Source organism: Syngnathoides biaculeatus, chromosome 12 (assembly GCF_019802595.1).
Source record: "Syngnathoides biaculeatus isolate LvHL_M chromosome 12, ASM1980259v1, whole genome shotgun sequence".
Taxonomy (NCBI): domain Eukaryota; kingdom Metazoa; phylum Chordata; class Actinopteri; order Syngnathiformes; family Syngnathidae; genus Syngnathoides; species Syngnathoides biaculeatus.
The window spans coordinates 19168594-19194418 of record NC_084651.1 but is presented as its reverse complement, the minus strand read 5'-3'; the positions used below and the strand labels follow the sequence as shown (position 1 = coordinate 19194418).

Genomic DNA, 25825 nt, shown 5'->3' with positions numbered 1-25825 from the left:
ATTTATGTATTACGCCTCCCCCCCAACTATTGTTTTTTTTTTTTTTTTTTTTAGTAGCTGTATACACACCTACCTGTCATTTGGAACCCACAAAGCTCTCGTCGTTTGCACCCGTGCAATCCATTTTTCATGAAGAACTGGGTCCCTAGGAAACTTATGAAGGGTAAATTCATCCTCCCGAGTGTTCAAGCAATGTCCAGCAATGCAACGAGCCGGTATTTTGGCTAACAACGAGCTACCTTCCCGGAGGTAAAACTAATAGAAACAAACAAGTCCACTTGAGGGCGGTCTTGCCATGTACGTCACTTCCTGCTTTTTCTCGAAAACAAATCCCTTGAGAGGATTTTCATGGCAGGAGTTACAAAGAGACATATACATCAAAATGTTTTGTGGTGAAAAAACGCATGGGTCCATGTCGGCTGCCGTTTTTTAATTAATAACATACTAAAAATCATGCATTTCATGACAGTGGCCCTTTAAGAGAAACACCAAATATTCATAGATTTTCGTTCGCTATTCATGGCAGGGATACACAGATTTTTTTTTGCATGCATATACAATACAGTAGTGTTGATTGGTACAACTATGTTGATATGAACCACTTCTAAGACTAATAAACACTGCAAAAACGCATAATGCAGTATTAAGTGATAATCAACAGAAACAGAAGAGAAAGCAAAACTTTTCAATTAGACAGAAATTACTTTTCTAAATGAAGTCCCTCCCCTTGCTTCAACATAGTTCTTTGGTACTAAAAAGCCACAATCAGCCACTAAAGAAATATATACTATACTGCACTTCGCTGAAAGTTTTTCCAGAAGAGTGGAAGCTGGAAAGGGGAGGACCAACTCCATACAGTATTTTCTTCACATTCCAGCTGTTTTTAGCAATGGTCAAGTCTCCAATATTTTTGTACCTCACAAATTGCATATTTTATGAAAACAGATTGTTCTGAAAGTACATTGATAGAACACATGAACACAATGTAACTTGTGTACGTTGAACAAGCTGCAGTGTGAGTCATGCTCCAGTCAGTTCAGTTGGAGACTTGATAATGGTTCACAGATTGCAGAGCTGTGATGATGGATGCCTCTGCAAGATGAATTTGGCCACAAAAGTGTATTTTTAAAAAAATCAGTAACTCAAGTGGCTATGTGCATATTCATACTGTGATAAATCCTGTAATGTTTTGTTTCAAAATATGCATCCTGTTGTGGGGCAGCAGTTACACACCTTAATACCAGAGGTGACTTCAAACCCCCAAATGTATTTGTAGATAGTACTCTTAAAATAATCTCACTTCTTGAAGAGATTAAAGTATTGGTTTATTACTAAAAGCATTCAGAAACTAAAAAAAAAAAAATTTTTTCAACTTGACCCGTGTAAGGCCGCGCTTTGGACGAATGGCTAGTGCTTATGTCTCACAGTTCTGACGTTTGACATTTGAATCTCAATTCTTTCCTGTTCTGACTTTTCATGTTCTCTTTGACTTTTTTCCACCCCCCCAAAAAAAAGACACACAAATGTTCCATGAATTTGTTTGAGTGTGGATGATTGTTTGTCCTACAATTCCCTTGTAACCAAGTCCTCTCACCTGAAGTCAGCCGGGATAGGCTCTCACCTGTGACCCTTGGGATGGATGGATGGATGGATGGACATACTGCATAATACATGTAACTCCTAAACCAGCTGCAGCATCAATATGCTTTCACAGTTTCAATTGACTCACATTCAATGGTGCAAAAACAACAAGTGGCATGTTTGTCTTTCTTCTTGGCAAATTCATTTTTACCATCTGACAATAATGTGTTTTTTATTCTAGATTGACAACGGAACATGAAATAATTGCTATTTTTCATTATTATTATTATGAATGGTTGCTGTAACAAATCAACTAGCAGCTATCAAACTGCAGGTTTTTGTGTGAAAAGAAATTAGCTGGATGGAGAACACACTGGAGTGAAACAATTATGTGGACACGACTGTAATGATTTGATTGTTAGTGTTATCACTTAAGTATGCAAATGTCCTTTGAAAATGGACTTCCAGCAGAGCTATTTAGTACGCACACTGATACAATACATACATCCACTCGTTCTCTATGCTGTTTATCATCACTGGGTGTGGGGAGGTGGGTTGGGTCAATCGCAAGGCAGATTTAGAGAATCATTTACACCTATAATGATTTTGCTAATTATGTACAGTATGTGAAGACTCTTATCGTGTTAATGACTTCTCACAATAATTACTAACCTGCTTTAACAAAGTAGAAACATAAATCTCTGCAAGCGTGTACATATTCAAATGTTCACTTCGATTATGTTGGGGCCTCCACTCCCTGAGAGATGTTCCTAGAAAATCACAATGTCTCATCACTGGTGAGCAACTTTGAGAACAGGCCCGCGAATGACTCGTGGTTCTTGGGGGCTACCAGGTGCCGTGTTGCTGACCCTTGTTTTAGTCTTCAATGAACCGACATGTTGGGAGATTTGGGAGGAAGCCAGAGTACCCAGAGAAAACCCACACAAGCGCAGAAAAAACATGCAAACTCCCAGCGTTCTCCATGCTGCCCCATACAAAACAACTGTAAGATTAAGACAAAATGAACTCCAACTGCATAGTCTGAACACCGTATAAAAGTAATATACACACACACACTTAGAAATAGCATCTTACACATTCAAATAAAATTGGTAGCAACTCATAATATAAATATGCTCAGTAGTAGATAATAAAAACGTGCACTGCACATTAGACAATCTCATGAAAATTCACAGGTCCCTTTTGCCAAAGAATTTCTTTAAGACAGATTTGTTGCGAGGCCTCGGCAGGCTGCTGTGGTTCCTCGGCGGGCAAGGGTCCAGCTGCCATCCGGCCACTGATGGACTTCCACAGGTCTTAATGTCTGACGACTTGTCTCCCAGCACCAGTGTCACACTGTAGTTGGACTCGTTCTCTGGGCCTCTGCAGATCTCCCGCGTGGGTTTGATCTTCTGATAGGTTGCTAGGAGATGACACAGAACTCAAATAGTAAAGACACGCCCAGAAGGTCGTTCAGGTTAACAGGCATAAACTAACCAGAAGTGAAGGAGTGGGAGCGACGCTTGCTGCTCAGCCAGTCCTGATTGCTGCGTGGGGGGGACCACTGGGAGGAAGAGGTGTTTTCTTCACTTCCTCCCTGAAGTCCATGAGTTACCATTTGGTTGCAGCTGCAGCAATCATCGTCATTGTCATCATCAGCATCATCTATGGAGGAACAAGGCAGAAATGAAGCAAATGTGGACATCAAAATTAACTAAAACAGTGTATCTCAAAATGTTTTGGTGGTACACGAGGTCCCTCTAATGGTATGTAAATGAATCACTGAATTATTTTTTTAAAATACTTAATGTTTAAGTGACTTGAACTTTTTTTTTGTTTTTAACCCCAGTACAATCAATTTGAAAGGTATGGGTCACTTGTTTTGAACTTTTAAGAACAATAAATTATTCATTTCACCTGCCAGACTGTTTCTTTTCCAACATTCATTTTGATGTGTAGGTCATTTACATTTATGTGCAATACATTGGTATAAAATAATAGACAACAAACTGTTCAGGAATAAAACTTTTTTTTTTGTCTTGGGACGCTATTTTAATCTTGATCATTATAATGGTACTTGGAAAACCAAGTATTTTTTTTTAGTTGGTACTGGTGTAAAAAGTTGGAAAACCATTAAACTAAAACAAATTCAGCACTTGGTAGCAGTAAAATATATGATATGCGGGGTCCCCCTAGTGGTAAACATGGTAACTGCAGCAACGAGACCTATTAGCATATCTCTGAAACACAACAAAAAATGGATTATCCATTTAAATGTCTTCTCAGAGGAACAGCTGTGTGAAATGATAAGGAGAGGGCTTGTGTTCAACTTTATTTATATTAAATATGACAACACGAAGCATGTTTTAAGCACTTGCTCATGTACACCCACACTAGGGTTTCAAAAAGTGGAGTATGATTGACTCTCAACTCAGAAAGAAGGTAAATGCTGTGGCTGTTGTCTGTCCTGATGTAGAACATCACTACATAATCCACGCATTTTTATGTGAGCAAAAGTACTTGAAAAGGTGACTGATGTGGGTTTCGTTACATTACATTGATTGTTCAAACAATCGCGCTAAATGTCTGCTCAGTTTCGAATTTTGGTTTTTCTTGTGAAGGCTACATGTTTACGGTTAATGAATTGCAAAATTAACTCAGAAGTTATAATAATTTTTCTACTAATTCAGATTTAAACCCTGTCAAGCATGCATATTACCCAATAAAGATGAGACTAAATGGAATAATGCCCCCAAAACTAACAATTAAAAGAGGATAAGTGGAAGCTTGCAAAGCCATCAGAAAAAACAAATGAAAAAGTTTAGTGATGTCAGTAAATCACAGATTTGACATCATTCCAAGCAACTAAATATTTTTTATTAATATATTTGAAGCCTGTCTGTTCCAATACTCTGACATTACAAAAGTGCTATCTTCTCACTTGTTTCTCTTGTCCAGATTTAAATACCTGGAAATGAAAGCGGAAATATTGATCTTGATCATATTTGCTTTTGGTGTTCAGTTTACAGTAAAACCAAAGAATACATTTGGAGTTGCGTGTACAGTATGTTGTCCATAAAAGAATACATTGGTGGTCTTACTGCAGGACTGTCCATGTGTGGATGACCTGGTCAAATGTTCCTCCAGACATCGTGGGGGATTCTGTGGCAACTCTCTGGAAGGGACAACCGTGTCTTTGGCACGATTCGGGGGTTTCTGTCTGGGAAACGTGGAGGTGACATCATGCTGGGAGGAGCAGTAGCATTTGGCCAGACCATAACAGCCCGAGCACAGAGGGGGGCTTCTGTTTGGAGGGACAGATGTTTTCTTTCCATTACAGAGTATTAGTTTAAAGAAGAGTAGTGCTAGCTTGGGCAGGATTTTTTTCTTACAAGGAAATGGGGATGCTTTGATCTACTGGGATGTTTGACAATGAAGACACAGACTGGCTTGCACCTTTTAACACACAACAAAATATTAGATTACGTTGTTATCTCCCTGACAGAGGGTCATCTAAAGATTCTGTGATTCCTTTTACCTGCGTTTGCTTGTATTTTAGTCATCCATTTGTTCATCACAAAGCGTGAAGAGGCGCTGAACAGATATTCGGAGCCATCACGCAGCCTGAAGGCCACAAATCAATCGTTTCAAAATTCTCCATGTTGACACAGGCCTCTTTAATTCTGAAATCATCCTTACCTCAAATGGAAGCAGTTAGGTTTCTTGGTGTACTCTGGAGCAGATGAACAGTCAGCTCCAGTGAGGTTCAGCGGCAGGCCACACGCAGAACTCTGCAAGGCAACGCAGGCTGACCACCACTGACCGGGTATTACTGTCTGCTTCAGTTATTCAGGGATACGACACTTACCCTCAGTGTTTCCTTTCTATCCTGATAGAAGCACAAGGTGTGTCGATATAAGACAGTATGATACGAGTTCCAGCCTCTGGAAGCAGCCTGTGGAAATAAGATAAGAGCGTGCTGCTGATTAGGGGACTTTACACTTGCTGGCTGTGCTCACTTGAACAACAAATGGAACCTCTCCTACTTTCTTTCCTCCAAATTGCAGCTTTTGCTTTCTTTCGAGAGTTCCCTCCATAGATTGCAGCTCAGGATTTCCACCCTAAAAGAGGTCATAAAATGATACAGGTTCATCCCTGCTTTTCATTAAAACAGCCACATTTTTGATGGCAGAGATGCTTTCAATCTCACTGGAGTATTGCAGCGCCCTCCTGTGGCTGTTGCCTCTTCTTGCGGATCGATGGCCTCAAAGTTCTGAACTTCCTCTCTTTGATGACAGGAGCCATCTGTCTGGTCCTGTTGAGAAGAAGTTCCTCAGTGGCTTAAAAGGTGTTTCTGGTTCCCACAAACACGTCATCTGCTGTGATACCTTCTTTGCATTCGAATTACAATTTGCCATTCGGATATATTTGGTTTTGCCTATTGAGAGATTCACCAATACAACTTCCTTTTTTGTAAACAGACATGGAATCTCCCTGTGAACATTGCCAGTCTTTACTTTTTCTTTATTGAAACAAGATGCATTGTTAAAATATATTATATAGTTATGTGCTACATTTACTCTGTTACATTAACTCAAGTAACATTTTGGACAAATTTTATTTTTCTGAGTAATTCAAATGCACCAGACTTTTTACTTTTACTTGAGTATTTATCTGAAAAAGGATTGATACTTTTACTCGTTGCAATGATCAACATACCACCCACTACTTTTACAGTATTTATCCATTATTGTGTAAATGATCTACTTTTAGATTCAATGTTCAACTCCATGTACTTTAACTGTTTGGTGATTATATGAAGGTAACAACATTGTGGCCGTCAGTATTTTGGAAAATGTTGATTTTACCCAACATTGAATGACTAGTGTTACATCGGCCAAATCACAACTATTAAACTTGGAAGCTGTTTTACTTGGCAATACCAAAGACAACATTTTTTCTTTCTTTTTTTTTTTTTTAACATTGGTTTTGGCAGAGAATTGAACTCCGGACTATGCTGTGAAAATGTGGGTGAAGAAGGCAAAATTAAACAAAAAGTCACATAAACAGAAGTGAGATGAATTGAGTCTCATAAGCGCTAGCAGTTAACCAAGTATGGACCTCACCTTTGAACAAGCCGTGTACTCATCCATCTCCTTCCCACCTTCTTCCTCTTCCTCCTCTCTGTATTGGTAAATGTATTTCTGATTGTCAACAACATCTGGAAGCTTCAATTGATCTGAGGCTGTTTCATTCACCATCACTAAGATCTTGCTGATTTGGTCTCTGTTTGGAAAGGCTGCCCAGGACCTTCTGTCTCTTAAGGTCTGTTGCGGACCTTGGGAACTGAGGTCCTTGTTGCCACCCAGGAGGCTTTGGATGTTAGATGGCAACGTAAAGTCGGCTACAAAGAGGTTGGGTTCTGAGGCTGTTGCCAGGTCTCGATAGACCTTAGCTGAGACTTTGCGAGGGGACGAGGTGGAAATTGGTTCACTTGGCTGATCTGATGGTATGGACTCTTCTTGGTTGTGCAGGTACATGATGTCTGAACAGATACTCTGCCTGAAGTTGGTAGTTTTGTTCCAGATGCCCTCCAACTCTTCTTCTTCTTCCTCAAACTGTTGATGGTCCAGGTGAACAGGTTCTTGTTGTAGTGTGTCTTCGCTTGGTTTTGATGGACCCACATTCTCTGTTATCTTCATGCAATTCATGCGCCCAACTTGAAGGGACATGAGCTTCCCCACCATACCAGTAATTTGGGCGTTATCAGAACAAGATGTATCGGGACACACTTTGATGCTGCTGGAACTGGAGATGCCTGAATCCACAGAGTCTTGACGAACATTCTCATTTGGCTTGCGATTGACAACAACGTGAGATGCTTGGTGCACACACTGTCCTGGGTTCTCATCATGTACACCCTGCATTGTTGCACTTTTATGATACTTGTGTCCATTGAGGTCCCGAATAAGTGTATGAACATTTGGACATTGATGTTTATGAGCTGCACTAGTGGACAGAGTGGCTTGATTCACATAAATTGGGGGTTGGGAATTCTGGCAGGTGTCATATTTTACAGTTTTAAGTGCTGATGACATTTTGTGCCACTCATGCTCTGCTTCATCCAGCAAGTTTAACCGCTTTTTGGATAAATCATTACATGGTACCATCTGATCCTCGTCTTTCTCTTGGGGAGGAGGAGCTGTATTGAAAATAGGGTCATTATCAGGCATATCTTTCACAACTGGAGACATCCGTGTCTCAGAGCTAAGTTCACCTTTGCTGACAGTGTTGGCCAGCGAGGGTCGAGTTTGTTTGAATGAACTCAAGGCTGTGTGTTGCTGAAAGTTAGGATCTGGATCAATTCCAGCCCCCTTATTGGAATCCCGAGGAGAGATAGTAATGATCTCCTGAATGCTGGGGATGAGAGTCATGTCCTTTGGTAAGTCAAAACTCAAAACGGAGCCCAAAGAAAGGAATCTGCAGTGGCCTCTCCCTTGAATGGTATGGGCTGGCCCCTCTGAAACAGCATATGGTGTAATAGTGTCATCTCCACTGCACTCTAACTCATTATCTCTCAGTAGGGGATACTTTATGTGGGCCATAGTGGCAATTCCATCCCTGCTCCGTGGTGATTTTTTCTTCCGTCGACCCTCTTTCAGTGGCCAGGTATGTGTGTCATACGTGACTGCCTCACAGGTGTAAAGAGGCTCATCTGTTTCCACGTCGACCCCCATGACTTTCTGGATGGTGTGCCTGCGGGTGTCTCTCCTTCTCTTTCGTTTCTTGCCCATTCTCTTAAGGCTGCAGAAGATGGAGCTGTTGACATACCTCCCATTTACAGGGTGGCTGGATAGACTGGTCTGATGTGGTCGCACAATGGAGGGTGGTGAGGCAGTTGGGGAAGCTGAGGATGTCAAGCGGCTCTTTTGATGTGGGAGAGTAATACTCTCATACACTGGGGCCGCAGCCGAGTTATCCTTCACATGCAAGTAAGTACTCACCTAGAGAGAGGGAGAGAGAGAAACATTCAAGGCCAGTGTTTTCTTTCCCTCAGATTCACAAAATAGTTGACCAAATAAAAAGTTATTCCCAGGAAGATGTTTGTGCTTTCATTTTGCAGCCAGGAAAGAACAAGATCTGTTTTGTGTTATGGATGAATGAATAACAAACAGATGTAGGGTACGCTACATTTAGGTGACAAGATTCAACCCCTTCATTTCTATACATTTCACATTACCATGCACATCAGGAAATGAAAGGAAATAAAATAAAGGTAAAAGGGGCATAGAAGAAGATGCAGTACACATTTTCAGGCCAGTAGAAATCATAGATGGATGGTGTCACCCTGTCTTTACTCTGACTAATCTTTTTGACCTCACATTGCAGTGTGTTGCTTTTTTTTTTTGGGTAATTCAACACTAACCTCCCTCTAAAATGACTTGGATTTTACCAAGTTTGACTACAAATATAATGGCATTTCTGCAAAGAAGGTCAATTTGTAACAGTTATCCTACTTTTTTTTCAATTTCCCTTAAATAGTATGTTTTGGGAGCCCAAGGTGCAATCACACCAAGAAAACCATAGGCAATTAGTGATGTCCTGTAAATCAGAAGTGACTCTCCCTGAACTACAAACACAATATCTGTGTAGGGACATCTGGAACTGGAGAGGGGAAAAACAAAAAACAACTAAAAATGGAACCTGAGAGTAAAGTTTTGAAGCTGTAGTTAAGGCTGGGAACAGAGTGAAAGCAATAAAGTGGGAAAACTGTTTTAAGAGGGCCTGTACCTTGAGTGCAGGAAAGTTACTGAATCGTTTCAGGAGCTCCTGTACACTGAGTCCAGGAAAGATACTGAATCTGTCAGCACTGCACCACGAGTGCTTACTGCACAATCTAGTTACACAAAACATGCTGGTAAAATGATAACCACCTGACTAAATAAAAAAAAAAACCATGCATTATTGTTTTGTTGTTGACATAGTTCTGTGTACCCAATAATGCTGATTGGTGTAGTGTATGCAACTATGGATTTAATATTGTATATTCCACAAAATGATATACAACCATCGAGCAGAATTTTGAAACGCTTTTTGGACCGCACTATCAAAGTGGAAGGAGAGCGAGGATTTTCCGCTGCCCACCAACCGTTCCTTGAGAATTGCATCGATCTATCCATTTTCTATAGCGATGATTCTCATTAATATTGCGGCTGTGATGGGGAAACACGCCAAATTCCAGTTCCGACTTTCCAGAAACTGCTGCTGCAGTGGGCCCAGAATAAGGACAGCTTTTCGGATTTGGCCAAGTTGTCCAAATATTACAGTACCTGGTTCTATTAGTTGGAAGTACCACGAGGAAGGGAATTTTTTCTCTGGCTTTAAATACCTTCACACAACAGTGAGCAAGACTTCCCCCAGCCCAAGTCAATGCTTTTGTGATTTAATGTTCTGCATACGTTCAGAGTATAAACTGTCTATTGTTGGGGAATATAGATTTTCGAAAAGCATGCTCACCTCGAGTGATTTTGTATTTAAATTATACAGTGAAGAAAATAAACACCCTGCTATATTGCAAGTTCTCCCACTGAAAAATCATGGAGGGGTCTGAAATTTTCATCATAGGGGCATGTCCACTGTGAGAGAGATAATCTAAAAAGTAAAACCCAGAAATCACAATGTATAATTTTTTTAATGATTTATTTGTGTGATACAGCTGAAAAAAAGTATTTTAACATCTATCCATGAGCTAGAATTCTGACCCTCAAAGACCAGTTAGTCTGCCTTTATCCTGAATCACATGCACCTCTGTGAGGTCGTTAGCTGCATAAAGACACCTGTCCACCCCATACAATCAGTGAGACTCGAACTTGTAACATGGCCAAGATCAAAGACCTGTTCAAAGACTCCACACGGCTGGAAAGGGCTACGGAGAAATTGCCAAGCAGCTTGGTGAAAAAAGGTCCACTGTTGGAGCATTTATTAGAAAATGGAAGAAGCTAAACATGATGGTCAATCTCAATCGGAGTGGAGCCTCATTCAAGTTATCTCCTCGTGGGGTCTCAATGATCCTTAGAAAGGTGAGGAATCCGCCCAGGACTACACGACAGGGCTTGGTCAATGACCTGAAAAGAGCTGGGACCACCGTTTCCAAGGTGACTGTTGGTAATACACTAAGACATCATGGTTTGAAATCATGCATGGCACGGAAGGTTCCCCTGCATAAACCAGCACATGTTGAGGCCCGTCTTAAGTTTTCCATTGACCATTTGGATGATACAGAGGAGTCATGGGAGAAGGTTTTGTGGTCAGATGCGACCAAAATTGAACTTTTTGGTCATAATTCTACCAAGCGTGTTTGGAGGAAGACAAATGATGAGTTCCATCCCAAGAACACCATCCTTACTGTGAACCATGGGAGTGGTAGCATCATGCTTTGGGAGTGTTTTTCTGCACATGGGACAGGACGACTGCACTGTATGAACGAGAGGATGACTACGGCCATGTATTGTGAGATTTTGGGGAACAACCTCTTTCCCTCAGTCAGAGCATTGAAGATGGGTCGTGGCTGGGTCTTTCAACATGACAATGACCCGAAGTACACAGCCAGGAAAACCAAGTGGTGACTCTGTTAGAAGCATATCATGGTTCTGGAGTGGCCTAGCCAGTCTCCAGACCTAAACCCAATAGAAAATATTTGGAGGGAGCTGAAACTCCGTGTTTCTCAGCGACAGACCAGAAACCTGTCTGATCCATAGAAGATCTGTGTGGAGGAGTGGGCCAAAATCTCTCCTGCAGTGTGTGCAAAGCTGATGAACAACTACAGGAAACGTTTAACCTCTGTAATTGCAAACAAAGGCTATTGTACCAAATATTAACATTGTTTTTCTCAGGTGTTCAAATACTTATTTGCAGCTGTGTCACACAAATAAATAATAAAAAAAATCATACATTGTGATTTCTGGATTTTCTTTTTAGATTACGTCTCACATAGTGGACATCCACCTACAATGAAAATTTCAGACCCCTCCATTATTTCTAAGTAGGAGAACTTGCAATATAGCAGGCTATTCAAATACTTATTTTCTTCACTGTAGTACTTTTTAGAAAAAAGATCAGTGACATAGCAAATCGTCTACGTCGACTAAACTTTCATCATATTAGTGTCGACTTTAAAAAAAAAGAACTTGAAGTCATGCCACCGCCTACTTCATAGTTCTGTAGTAAAAGTAACACACCTCCTTTGTCTTCCCCTAAAATATCTCACCAGTTAATGTGCATCATTAAACCAGAATTTATTGGGTTCTTGTCTGCATTTATGACTTCTGTGAGAGGAAAATTCAGAGTATTCACAATAAAAAGTATTTTCACATTTTTGTAACTGCCATAGGAACATTAACCAAACATAAATGTGTGGTAGTGGTGTAAAATAATAATGCTCTGTCAGCATTCAGGTTTTTAAAGTTCTAATACTTCCTCTTAGTGTCACATCTCTCATCTTGGAGTGTGAATCACAACACACAAAAGCTGCAGGACCAGTTAAACCTTTGTATGGTTAAGCCAAAGTAAATAACTACACACAGCATGCAGTCCCAGAACACTTTGAGGCGCAGCATGCGTTGTCACTTCACACCCTGCAATTTACCTCGTTTGCACTCTGCCGATAAATCTTTTTCTTTCGCTTTAAACTACCCAAAGTATTTTCCAAAAGCCCCTGGCAGCGCTTCCAAAAGTTTTTACAGGCAGGCACAGTGGGCTAGAGGAGAAAGTGGGCAAAAAGACATATGAAGGCCAAAGCAGATCCAGAAATAACATTCAGCAGATAGTCAAGGAGAGAGCTGCATCCTAAGGATGCTGTAGATGTCCAACACATTATTGTGACTTTTAGTGGGTTTCCTCCCAATATATAGTGTGTGTGTGTGTGGTGTGTGTGTGTGTGTGTGTGTGTGTGTGTGTGTGTGTGAGTGTAGTCACCCTGTGGAGAGGCTCAGAAGTCTTTTCTATAACCTCATCATTCCCAACAGTTCCGTCAACCACTTGACATCGGCTGTCCCCTGTGTTACCAAAGCTGAGGATGAGGTTGACCATGCCCCCTAAAGAGGGACTGCTGGGCTCCTTAATGACTGTGAGGGAGGGTGCTGGAGACGCTGATTGGGGGGCGTCGCCATGCCATCGTCTGATATTTTTCATAACCTCATAGCCATCTTCTAACTGATTCTCCTCTGTCTGTCCAGAGAACTGCTCTGCAGTCTGGCTGTCCCCTCTTGCTATTGGTTTGCTTTCTTCTGAGATAGAATTCAGAGCCTGATAGAACTCAAAGGAATCTGTTGTCTGTTTTTAAAAAAAATGAAAGAAACATTAGGATACATCTTTTTACAATAATTTTGGCTCATTTTAAACTAGGTGTGCTTTAAATATGAAGAGCTGACATATTGATCTAACTTGATTGTAAAGGTGTAAAATTTCATGGGACTCTGCAGATATACCTCTGATGGAGAGTACGTGGCCTCAGAATAAATGTTATCTATTGAGTTTTCCTGTGTGCTCTTCTTGTGAATCCATTCTTGTTTCCTTGCTCTCCAGTGCACAGAAATCCACCCAAGCATACTTTGCAGTTCCTCCATGCGCTCTCCTACCTGAAACACATTGCTTAAGGTCAATAAAAGTAGTACAAACATGCCAGTGATATGTATTTATATGTAACCCAGCTCACCATCTGAGTGAGGTGGTGTTCTTTATCTAAAATGTTTCTCCCAAATGCCGCCAGCTCCTCAAACTCCTCAAACTTCTGCTCAATTTGTATATCAAGCTCTGTCAACTGCAGGCTCTGACCATCTTCGCTCAGGTGCAAAGTTTCTGAGAAAATGCATGACCGGGTGTCCTCTGTCCATGAGCTATCGCCAGAAGTTGGGGGTGATGCAGGAGGTGTTGGAAGAGACAAGGAACAGTTTTGTGAGAAAAGCGATTCATAAAATTTGAGAATGTCCAGACCTACAACCTTAAAAGAGCATACATCAGCCTGTCAGACTCAGACCAGGACATGTGTGCTAACTTCCTCAACACATCCATTTCAACAGGGACCTTTGCTTGACTACAAGAACATTGTGTTCTATTCTTTTTATGGATGTCTACACAAAGTGGAGTATGAAAAGAACATCTGGCCCTAAAAGAGTTCACATCATTGTGCCTTGCTTACATCATTGCAAGGTAGTGCCTGAAGAAGTCTTGGAGATGCAAGAAATCTTGTAGATGTGATTTGCTCTCCATTACACTCTTTCCCAGCTCTGTCCAGACCTGCAGCGCTGCCTGAATCTTGGTCCAAAACACATGCACTCTTTCTGGGCAGAGATCCTTTAAACGAGAAGCTTGGCTCTCCAGCTCTTTAACTTCGGCAGTGAGAACTTCATAGTCAGTCTGTGAGAATCACAATAGAAGTCTTAGAACTTCGGCTTTGGCACTGTTGAACATGTGGTAGTTGTAATTTTGGCCATGACTTCATCGGCATAGCTTTATTTTTCAGCAGGAAAACATATGGTGTGCATATGTTTGAACAAACAATAGCAAGCTAGCCATCGTATTCACCTTTTTCTTCCTTTTGACAAGGCAGTAATTATTAGTGTTAAAGTATTCTGGGAGCAATACTTCATTGGGTCTGTTTGCAGCAGTGAGCTTTAAGAACAGTGAGATAGGATTCCTGTCTCCTGACGGTACATTTATTTCAGTTTGTGGGATTAGGTCATTTCTGCTTCAATAGTATGACGTCCAGATAACTGTGTGCGCACATGACTCATACAGCTCTAGAATGAATCCAAACTCACACTTTTAACCCTGTACCCTTCAGATGTGACACACCCATCAAACACTTGCACACAACCACACACACAGCTTTGAGTGAGTTAGGGTAGCCTTTTTTGAGATGGGACAAAATCTGGCAGAAAACACACAGAAATGCATGCATCAAATAAGGTCTGTAATCATAAAGCCAATCAATCAAAGGTCATTCTCACTGGGCCATATTGAAATTCTGATCTTGAACAGGATTATCAAAATATTTTTCTCACCTCCAGGTGGGCGTTTCTCTGCTGCAGTGACTCAAAGCCACAGTGATTTGGCTCACATTGGACAGCCATGTCTGTCTCCTTTTTAAGGATGTCCAGGCTGAGCTCATTGTAGCGGCAAAGCCACTCCTCCATGCTCACAGACACCCTGGTTTGCTAGAGTTGCACACAGGTCATCATGAGTACTTGTAGAATTCTATTTTTGTAGTCATTATTTTTCAGTGAGATGAACATTGCATATGTTTTAAATGGTGACATGCTATCCTGACATGGAAACGGCTTAAATCACAACTGAAAAGAAAATACCTTCCCAAAAAATCTAAAATCCACAGTGATCAAACACAACTGGTGGCGTTACAGTAGTGTTCAAAATAATAGCAGTCCAATGTGGCTGACCTGATTCCTGTAATCCACATTTTCAGGATATATATATACATATATATATATATGTGTATATATATATTGCTACATGTCAAAAAAGTTACCACTAGGTGAAGCAGATTCTCACAAAACCAACGAGAGCCAGCATTCATGATACACAGTGTATATCATGTGTATATTATACACACTCTTAAGACTGTGGAATTGGGCAATTTGTTGAAGGGAGTGTGTTTAAAAAATAGAGGTTTTCTGTTGACTTTACAAACTCAAAACTCTTTTGTACAAACTATTTTGTTTCTCGGATTTACGATGACCACAGTGTTTTTTTCTTCACAACTGATTCGTATACAATGAAGAAAATAAGTATATGAACAACCTGCTATATTGCAAGTTCTTCCATTTAGAAATCATGGAGGGGTCTGAAATTTTTGTCGTAGGTGGATGTCCACTAGTGAGAGAGATAATCTATCACTATGTATGATTTTTTAATGATTTATTTGTGTGATACAGCTGCAAATAAGTATTTCAACACCTAAGAAAAACAATGTTAATGTTTGGTATAGTAGCCTTTGTTTGCAATTACAGAGTCAAACGTTTCCTGTAGTTGTTCACCAGGTTTGCACACAGTGCAAGAGGGATTTTGCCCCACTCCTCCACACAGATCTTCTTTAGATCAGACAGGTTTGGGATGGAACTCATCATTCGTCTTCCTCCAAATACGGTCTGTGGAATTATGACCAAAAAGTTCCATTTTAGTCTCATCTGACCACAAACCTTTGTCCTATGACTCCTCTGCATCATCCAAATGGTCAATGGAAAACTTAAGACGGGCCTCGACATGTGCTGGTTTAAACAGGGGAACCTTTCGTGCCATGCATGATTTCAAACCATGACGTCTTAGTGTATTACCAACAGTCACCTTGGAATCGGTGGTCCCGGCTCTTTTCAGGTCATTGACCAAGTCCTGTCATGTAGTCCTGGGCTGATTCCTCACCTTTCTAAGGATCATTGAGACCCCACGAGGTGATATCTTGCATGGGGCTCCACTCCGATTGAGATTGACCGTCATGTTTAGCTTCTTCCATTTTTGTAATTATTGTTCCAACAGTGGACCTTTTTTCACCAGGCTGCTTGGCAATTTCTCTGTAGCCTTTTCCAGCCACGTGCAGTTGTACAATTTTGTCTCTGGTGTCTTTGGCCATGTCATTGCCTTGAGTCTTAGTGATTGTATGGGGTAGACTGGTGTCTTTATGCAGCTAACAACCTCACACAGGTGCATCTGATTCAAGACTATACATGGACTGGAGGTGGACTTTTAAAGGCGGACTAACAGGTCTTTGAGGGTCAGAATTCTAGCTGATAGACAGGTGTTGAAATACTTATTTGTAGCTGTACCACACAAATAAATCGTTAAAAAAAATCATACATTGTGATTTCTGGATTTTTCTTTTTAGATTATTTCTGACAGTGGACACAGACCTACAATGAAAATTTCAGACCCCTCCATGATTTAAGTGGGAGAACCTGCAATATAGCAGGGTGTTCCAATACTTATATTCTTCACTGTACTGTATATGTGGCTGGAGTCAACCAACTTGTAGCACCTTTCACCTGTTATTACACTCCAAGATTCCTTAATGACACTCCACAATTGATTTACATTTCTTGGTTTTGCCTCAGAAACAGCATTTTTTATGTCACCCCACAAGTTCTCGATTGGATTAAGATCTGGGGTCTATGACATGAACTTTGTTGGTTTGGAACCAAGATTTTGCATGTTTACTCATTTGTTTGGGGTCATTGTCTAGTTGAAACACCCATTTCAAGGGGATGTCTTCTTCAGCATAAGGCAACATGACCTCTTCAAGTATTTTGACATGCAAACTAATCCACGATTCCTGGTAGGCAATAAATTGCCCCAACACCATAGCAGGAGAAACATGGCCATATCATGACGCTTGCACCACCGTGCTTCACTGTGTACAGTGGCTTGAATTCAGAGTTTGGGGGTGGTGTCACAAACTGTCTGTGGCCCCTGGACCCAAAAAGAGCAATTTTATTCTCTTCAGTCTGCAAAATGTTCCTCGATTTTTTAAGCAGGTTGATGTGTTCTTTGGCAAATTGTAGCCTCTTCTGCACATGCTTTTTTTTTTTTTTTTTTTTTTAATAGAGGGACTTTGCAGGGGATTCTTGTAAATAGATTATCTTCACACAGGCATGTTCTCACTGTCACAGTACTTACAAGTAACTCCAGACTGATTGATTATCCTGGAGCTGATCATTGGCTGATCCTTTGCTTTGTTTGATGGTTGTCTTCAGTTTTCTGACACCTGTCTCTGGTTTTGCTCTCCATTTTAAGGCATTTGAGATCATTTTAGAACACTCTATAACTTTTTGCCTCTTGTTATGAGGTTTCCTCTCTCTAATCAACCTTTTGATCAAAGCACGCTGTTCATTCTAACGATGCTTTGAATGACCCATTTTCCTTGAGCTTTCAATAAGAATGTTCGAGAGGTGCTGGCTTCATCCTTAATTAGGGGTCACCTGATTTTATGTGTTTATCACAAAATTGATGACCTCACTGATTGAATGCCCTACCGCTATTTTTTTGAGCATACCCCTTTCAACAAATTTCCCAATTGCACAGCCTTAAGAGTATGTATATGCTGGGTCTTGTTGGTTTTCTGAGAATCTAATTCACCTACTGGTAACTTGTTTGACATCCTGAAAACATGGATTAATCTGGTTAGTCACATTAGACTGCTATTATTTTGATCACTACTGTATGTTTATTTGTCCAGCTGATGTGATCGAAATACTGTAATTGAAGAGCTTTATTTCTAAGGGTACATGAATTTCTATTCTTGTTCTTCTCCTCTCTCACCTTGTTCAATAGCTCCTGTATGTACTGCTCATGACTCTGTGGTCGCCATCTTTCCCTCACGTTCTCATTCAGCATGACCACGGCCTCTCTCGGTTCCTCCACAGGGTCAACCACGCTCAGATCACACTCACCATTGCTTTGAAGTCCCACCAAGTCAGCAATTGATGAGATTTTACTGTGGCAAGGCTATACACAGAAATATTATTATACTTGATGTACATTACTTCATAAATGAACATTTCTCACACCCTTGGGATCTGTATTCATGCCTAGTGTGAGTGTCGTTTTCTTATATTTTATAAAAAGAGCTTGTGATAGTCAGCATCAACAATGTCGACTACTCTTTCCACATCATTTCAAAGTAGTTCCTATATGGACAAAGGCTTTACAAAAACACAAAGTATAGCGCTTTAAAAGAATTCAATAATGTTCTTTAGTACGTCACACCTGATCTGAGCTGTATTGACTACTGTCAAGCTTCCTCCTCTCCCCCAGCTCCACACGTTCCAAGAACTCAGTCAGCATGCACGTGTCCTGCAGCTTTGAGCTTTGGCGAGTTAGGGCACTTAGAACATGTTGGTACCTGGAAACATTTGGTACACTGGAAAATCAGGCACTCCTTAATCATCACCTGCATTCCCAGCCCACCACCTTTCAGCAACCACATTTCACACACTCCATTTATTATCTGAGTTTATTTTACCCTGCCAGAATGATGTTTTGATGTAGTCGTGTCAAACAGAATAAACATATCTACTGCAGAGCAAAATTATACTGACACGTGTGCATAATTTACTTTTGTGATGTGAAAGGATATTTTTCCACATTAAACATCTTGAAGTTGATTGCATTCAATGTTAATAAATGACACCAGCCCAAGTCCGGGTTAGTGAGCGTTTTCTTGAGGTGTCTATTCCAGGCCTAGCTCATTACCTACTCTGAAAAACCTCAATGGAAATATTTACCACTCTTTGTTTTCTTTCGTTAGTTTCATGTTCTTCTCAGTCTGGTTTTTATGAGTATAGGTACATCTAATAATACAGCTAAATCCCAATTTGTACCGAGTGTCCATGGCAACAACTTTTCTGCTATAAGTCAGCCTGAGTAAGATGCTCGGAAAGGGTGAGTCTGACATCCACTGTGTGGTGAGGAAGTAGATGTCAGGACTACGGTTCAGACATCATGTCCTCCATGAATCAGAAATGACTAAGCCCAATGCTTTTAAGGGTGAGCATGTCTAGAAAAAAAAATCTATGTAGGCCATATGCACTTGTTTGTCTTAATGATGATTTAAATAAAATATTGAAATTAAAACTGACAAACACAACATTGTAACCTGCTCGAACGTTTGGCTCTAGCAGCCTGCATAGTAATGCATGCAACTTCATTGTTTAAATTACGATAAATGAGATCTCAAATAATGACTTACTTTCTGTCCACCTCTTCTATACGTGATTTCAAGCCACGTGTGTGGGGGTGACTGTGTCCATGCAGGGCCTCCACCACTTTTCTAAGAGCTTTGAGTTCCAGGTCACAAATGGCTATTTCTTTCTCCAGAAAACAGCTCTCTCGTTCTGCAACTGGCATTTTTTCAGGGTCATTGCCTAGCAATGACTCTTTCGTGGAAAGCTCCACAGACTCCAGCCAGGACTCCAGGCTTCCAAGTGCCTTCAGTACTTTAACAACCTTTGTAGTAAAGAAGCAGAATGTCAGTGTCTGTAAGAGAGGTTTCATTGAAAAATATTTAACCTGTTATGAGCAGGGTAGTTCTGTAAGTAATTTGTCACTTATAATGAAATGATTATTCATTACAAAAAATAAAATCACAATCCCTTGATGAATTTAAAAGCCCATAAGTGAACTTCTGAGACAAAAGATACAGATTGTCAGATGAAAGTTACCCTAAATCCCGGGTTTTGTGAGGCTTGCAGGAACACAGAGTTCCTCTGGTGCCTCCTCTGCAGTTCTTCCCAAAGCATCTCCAGCTGGCTGAGGAACTGTTCTATCTTAGTGCAGCCTGGGTGCTGTGCACGGACCAACTCACGGCCCTCCTGAAAATGGGCATTCAAAATATTTGAAAGTCATAACAAAGCTGTCTAAAAAACAGATTAGCTCATGGTATGGATTGCATGAAATTCATATGCAATTATCTTATTTTAAAAAACCTTTTAGCTTACTCTTTTGACCACTTCTATTCTGGCTTTATTCATAAGGATTTCTTGTTGCACTGCATGTTGGGACCTCCTGGCTGCCTCAAGTCCCTCGAAAATGGCTGTTAAATACACTTGTGTGGCAAGAGAAACATTTTCCTTTAACCAGGACAGAGTCTGAAATACATAGCAAAAAACAATCAAATTAAATGATGGAAAGTTTTCTTACAAAAATAGGTCTTCACACAATAAGAACACCGTGAATTAGCTAAGCAACAACCAACACAGCTATTGAACTCTCAATGAAGTGTTGATTCCACTCCTGACCTACAAAAAAACCCTAAATTTACCAGGTGCCACTGAGCTTGGACATTTCTTGCTACACTATTTCCTGATCTGAGAACCAGCGTATTCAAATGGAGCGTGAACTTGAAGCGATTCATGCAACGGAAATAGATGTGTGGAAGACCGGTTTTAAAAAGTGCTTTTGAGTGTTTCTGGCAGAGGTGGGTTCACCTTGTCAGCTGACACGGTGAATTTCTGGAGCTGAATATGAAGCTGTGGGTGGCCTCTGGGGAGCGTGGTACGCTTGGGCTCACCTCTCGGCTTCCTGGTGGAAAGAACAGATAGACATGCAATTCATATTATGACTTGCATAAAGACCTCTCATTACATAAGAGAGAGGGAATGAAGCCCGGCTGAAATTACCTTTCCCTCCTTGACTGAGGACTGATGATGACATCATCGGGGCAATCTCCCATGGTTGAAGAGGTGTGGTTCACACATTGCTGTGCCTGGCTTTGCTTAGTACTCCCACAACATACGGATATATTCTGGTGGAAAAAATATATAAATCATCAAAAGTAAGATACAATTTATTGGCAACATGCTACAACCTTGAGGCTAGCTCACTTCTAATGGGAATGGCTGGAGGCAGGAAATCATGTACTGTTAAAATTAAATGAATGCCACAAAGCTAATTACAAAGTTTATTGTTTTACTCAGTGAAAATAAACCTGACAAGACACACTACACAACACTTGCAGCACAGGGTAGAAAAATACTTTGTGCATGAATACTAATTCCACAGAAAGGGAAACTTTTCGGTAAACAAACACAGAGGAAGACAGCCATCCAGCGCTGTCATGGATCTAACCCTTGATTTAGCTCTCACATCCCACGACAAATGAGATTAATAGAGTCGACATTCATTCCCTACACAATGGCTTCTGTTTTCCATCCTTCATAATATAAACAACCCCTCAAGTGTGCCCAACATGCATAGATTTTGAAAGGGATGATGTCAGACAGTGCAAGTGAGTCCTTTGAAGTGGTATTCCGCTTTACAGACCTGATCCAACCATCTCTTTTAACAAGACACTTCTCCCTAAAGTAGTGTTGAACCTCATCTGTTTCTGACTGATCCCCTCGTGAGTGTCTTCCGATAAAGTGATGTCAGCCAAGAACTATCACTTAACACAGAGTCCATCTGGTCTGCAGGCCTCACATCTGGCTGCACTTAGCCACAGAAACAAATGATCTTCGTGTTTACCTCCAGCAATAAGAGACTGTACTACTGGCACCCACACTGAATGCACCATAAGTGAGTCAGAAACACAGGGATACAGTTCATAATGTACACACAGGCAACCAAAATACTTTTGATGAGTGGATATATTTATGCACAATGCACGCTATCAACACTATTTGCATACCAATGTCCGTCTGCTAACACACACAAACCTGTCCAGCTGTAATCAGTTAAGCACACACAGGGGCTTCATTTGAAACACTGAAAATAAGTGACAAATGATTTTTACTACTTAATTGGTGGCTATTCCTGGCTTTATATTGGCTGCCTTTAGGTGACCCTAATGAGGATAAACTGTGTAGAAAATGGTTGGACATGGACGGATGGATGACATTTGTAGGGACTGTAAAGGCTAATGAAGGAAGCTCCCACAGAAGCACACGGAAAACTCAAGGAAAGTCACGGGATTCAGTTGATGGCAGTAAACCTACAGGTGTGAGAGGGCTTAGGATGACAAGACAACAAGTATACGAACACAGCTCACTAGACTCACTAGCCCTTGTTAGTTACAATGCACCAGCCAAAGCCTAGAAATGAGCAGGGGGAAAAAAAAGTTGAATAGAAAACAAAAAAGAGAATGGAAAGAGTGAATTTTCTCTCTTACATTCATGGGACGCTTCATCATTGAAAGGCTTAAGGACTTCCTTAGATATACTGACCGTACAGGAACTACTGGTACATGCATTTGCTCGTAGAATGTTGAGACAGGAAAACATACTGTATTGAGTATTTTTTTTTATACAAACCACACATTATTACTGTTAAACTACACAATAAAATTTTTCCTCTGAGGCCATACTTGCAGTTTGTCACTACAAGTTTCTGCCCAGCCAAGACTATGTGGCAAAAATCAAATACTCAATAACTTTCTGAGATGGGAGTCAGAATATAATTTAAATTCGTCATCCACTCATCCTGGATTGACCCAGCATTAATGGCTGAACTTCATTATGGAGGTTGAGCCAGGATGTTATTATATCATAAAGTAAAAGGCGATGTTGGACTTTGGTGAAGGTGAATGTGTGTTTGGTCTGGCCCAGTATTCAGCATGTTAGTTAGAGCTCACCATTTTTCAAGGAATCTTGTGAAGTTCTTCACACAGGGCTCACATCTAAAAGCTTACATACATACATAATATTTCGAGACAGAGTGGTATTAAAAGTATATTAATTTTGGGACCACCTCACAACTGGGAAAATTGGTGATGTAACTGTACTGTATTAGCAGATAGTAGAAATGAAAACATGCTTGTTGGGTGTCAATGTGGAACCAGTGCTCACATCTGACCCCAACTACACTGTTATTAAGGAAAAGCCCTCACAAACTATAAATAAGACATTTTCCTAACCATCTGATCTGGCACTTTATGTGTGGTGGCAACAGATGTTGCTGGCACTGATGGCATATTTCCCCGACTAGCTAAGGGCTGGAGTGTGGTCACACCAGTAACAGCTTGTAATACTAACACTGCTGCTTACCATATAGTCGTCACCATTGCGCTGTCGTTCTGCACCCTGCTTTCCCACGGTCGTTTGACTCTCTTTTCCCATGCTGCATTGAAGTTCCTGGGTTGATGTCAAGGGGTCAGCATCTTCCCTGGTGACTGCTGAGCCCACTGGCGGGAGGCTTGTCCGGTCACTCCTGCAAGACGAGCAGAGCGAGAGATTTCTTTTTGTGCTGACAGCCGCGTATCGAGGCCCACAATAAAGTCCAATTATGGTTGTGAATTCTCTGCCAGCGTTTGTGTCTTTTGGATTTAAAATAGCCAAAGCACAGAGTTTATACAACAGCGTTTACGTCATTTATGGAACTGAAGCTAGTCCCCCAGTAGGACATGCTGTCAGTCTGGAAGGGTTTTTATGGTTGGGCAGGGATGAGCATGCTTCTTCCCAAGGATATTTCCTCATTTACTGTTTAGATGACAGTGGTGGAGAGCATTGTCTAATGTTGGTCCAAAATCTTCATGGGTGTTCTTTTGGGTTGAGATGCGGTTACTGTAGAGCCCATCTGCTTGTTGTTTCTACATGAATTTTACTCTGCCTTTCCTTTTAATTTGGCATCCTATATATAGTACACTAAACTTGTTACATCATCATCTGCCTTGAAATGAGCTCATTTTGATCATTAAAGAACACTCATTTACATGATTGACATTTTACTGATCTCAAAAGATTTCATGTATTTGTGTTGGACTACCCCCAGACATGGAGACTGGTTCTTGCCTGAAATTTAGCCAAGCCTGTATTTGCATTTAGTAACAACAGAAAAACACAGCAAAGCCATTGATAATGATGATGATGACGACGAAAAAAGTGTGCGTGTGAAATGATCGGTGAGTTCACAGGGCTACCATAGTTTCTTATCTTGATATCCTTGCCTACCTGAAAACCTTCTGGAGAGAAACCCAGCAGTCCCTGACCTCCCTCTGCTTCTGTGTTACACCGGCAGCCAAAGCAGGATGGAGATTTGACATTTGGGACACAGTCACATCTAGCATCTAACAGGCATGAGCAGCAGATATTGAGTTTCTGCAAAATACTTAAAGGTTCAGCAATGCTCTTTTATACATGAAAATATATTTCCTACCATGATTTGACTGGCAATGTCACGGATTTCGCTGTCTCCGAAAAGGCCGGATTCTTTTGAGGGACATGTACTTTTCATCTGAGATAAAATCAGAGATCTCAATGAGCTCATTCCCATGTGTTGGGCAGTCAAAATACATAATGAAAACAAACTGGAATACCATGTTATTTATGGAAAATAATGTATTGTCAGCCTGCTGGTAAAATGATGACACTTCCAGTGCAAGATGAAGATTGTCTTGGTGTTTTTTTATCTGAGGTTGCACCTTTAGCCACCTGCACACATAGCAGAAGACAACATCTGTGACTGTACCATTCTGTCCCCGTTCAAAATCCTGAACAAAAATCGTGTTTTTTTAGAATTGCTTATATTTTACATATTTTACTTACTCTCTCTGTCTCTTTGTCTCTCTCTCTCTCCCCCCCCCCCCAAAAAAAAAAAAAACATGCAGCATTAATTGAACACTCTAAATTGCCCCTAGGTGTGATTGTGAATGCGGCTGTTTGTCTCCATGTGCCCTGCAATTGGCTGGCAACCATTTCAGGGTGTACCCTGCCTCCTGCCTGTTGACAGCTGGGATAAGCTCCCGCACTCCCTGCAACCCTCGTGAGGATAACCAGTGAAGAAAATGGATGGATGGAATGAATGACTGTTAATTATTATCAATAAAAATGTGGGGGCTTTCGGGGTTCTTCTAACATATCAGTTCATATTGAGGGCCACTCACATTTTATTGATATTTTTCCTCCTGTTGGAGATGCTTTTACTATCCAACTTCCCTTGTTTCTCCATTTTGGTGGCTATGTGATTGATCTCTTCATGGAGGGTTCTGTATAGCTCCTCATCCTGTGGTAAACAAACAAATAAACAAGCAAACAAACTGTAAATGAAGTTCTTTCTGCATCTTGAGCTACTGATGGCTGGGAAACTACCAGTACTGGAAAAAATATTTATGTATGCGTGTGTGTGTGTGTGTATGTGTGTGTGTATTTATTTTACCAAATAATGATTGGATTTAAATATACCATTAACTTTGATGTTAAATGTTTGATTGCTTTTTTTTAATGTCCCTGTACTCTATTATTGCTGCTCCTCACCTGTTTCAAATCTAAAATTCTTCTGGTTAACTGCATTTTGTCAACACTTTCACCCAGGACATTAACAAGAGACTGCTCCTCTTCCTGTTGGCAGACATAAAAGTATTTATAGCCTCCATTAGTTGGGAAACCAGACATTTTTCGAAGGCGCCAGAATAATACCACATTATACGAAGGACATTAAAAGAAATATTCCCCTGCAAAAGGAGACCAGCGTTGAACAACACATGAAGTGAAAACTAAATGTTACAAATATCACCTTCAAAAGGAATCAACCCCATTTCATTCAAGTCCGGGTATTTTCACTAGTCATAGTTTAATTATATGATAATAGTATGATAAATAAATGTAAAAAAGAAGTGCGATCTACTTAACACCTTTTTATGTTGTATTCTTTATATTATACACACATGTTGCTGTTTGAAATTCATTTTCAAGTTTACTCATTCTTTTTATCCACTAGAGCTGTTGTCACCAATTTTATCTGCAGAAATGGT

General features: G+C 40.6%; 1 protein-coding gene across 2 annotated transcripts in view; it reads right to left on the bottom strand.

Moving 5' to 3' along the window:
• Nucleotides 1-428: 428 nt before the first annotated feature.
• Nucleotides 429-25825, bottom strand: part of LOC133509530 (uncharacterized) — a 32926-nt gene continuing 7529 nt past the window's right edge. The window contains exons 7-34 of one of the 2 annotated variants that reach the window (XM_061836628.1): nucleotides 25329-25412; nucleotides 24959-25077; nucleotides 24392-24506; nucleotides 24232-24309; nucleotides 24027-24142; nucleotides 23124-23286; nucleotides 20763-20887; nucleotides 20571-20664; nucleotides 20082-20231; nucleotides 19806-19955; nucleotides 19334-19590; nucleotides 18352-18487; nucleotides 17905-18090; nucleotides 14643-14795; nucleotides 13778-13995; nucleotides 13295-13475; nucleotides 13068-13217; nucleotides 12556-12912; nucleotides 6708-8585; nucleotides 5792-5896; nucleotides 5628-5702; nucleotides 5450-5536; nucleotides 5281-5372; nucleotides 5120-5205; nucleotides 4974-5037; nucleotides 4683-4885; nucleotides 3079-3246; nucleotides 429-3004 (exon numbers count right to left, since the gene is read on the bottom strand). In XM_061836628.1, coding sequence (XP_061692612.1) covers nucleotides 2772-3004; nucleotides 3079-3246; nucleotides 4683-4885; nucleotides 4974-5037; nucleotides 5120-5205; nucleotides 5281-5372; nucleotides 5450-5536; nucleotides 5628-5702; nucleotides 5792-5896; nucleotides 6708-8585; nucleotides 12556-12912; nucleotides 13068-13217; nucleotides 13295-13475; nucleotides 13778-13995; nucleotides 14643-14795; nucleotides 17905-18090; nucleotides 18352-18487; nucleotides 19334-19590; nucleotides 19806-19955; nucleotides 20082-20231; nucleotides 20571-20664; nucleotides 20763-20887; nucleotides 23124-23286; nucleotides 24027-24142; nucleotides 24232-24309; nucleotides 24392-24506; nucleotides 24959-25077; nucleotides 25329-25412 — 5823 coding nt within the window. In that variant the 3' untranslated portion in view covers nucleotides 429-2771. Of the gene's footprint in view, nucleotides 3005-3078; nucleotides 3247-3868; nucleotides 4550-4682; nucleotides 4886-4973; nucleotides 5038-5119; nucleotides 5206-5280; nucleotides 5373-5449; nucleotides 5537-5627; nucleotides 5703-5791; nucleotides 5897-6707; nucleotides 8586-12555; nucleotides 12913-13067; nucleotides 13218-13294; nucleotides 13476-13777; nucleotides 13996-14642; nucleotides 14796-17904; nucleotides 18091-18351; nucleotides 18488-19333; nucleotides 19591-19805; nucleotides 19956-20081; nucleotides 20232-20570; nucleotides 20665-20762; nucleotides 20888-23123; nucleotides 23287-24026; nucleotides 24143-24231; nucleotides 24310-24391; nucleotides 24507-24958; nucleotides 25078-25328; nucleotides 25413-25825 lie in introns of those variants that run through there. The other variant, XM_061836629.1, reaches the window with a different exon arrangement.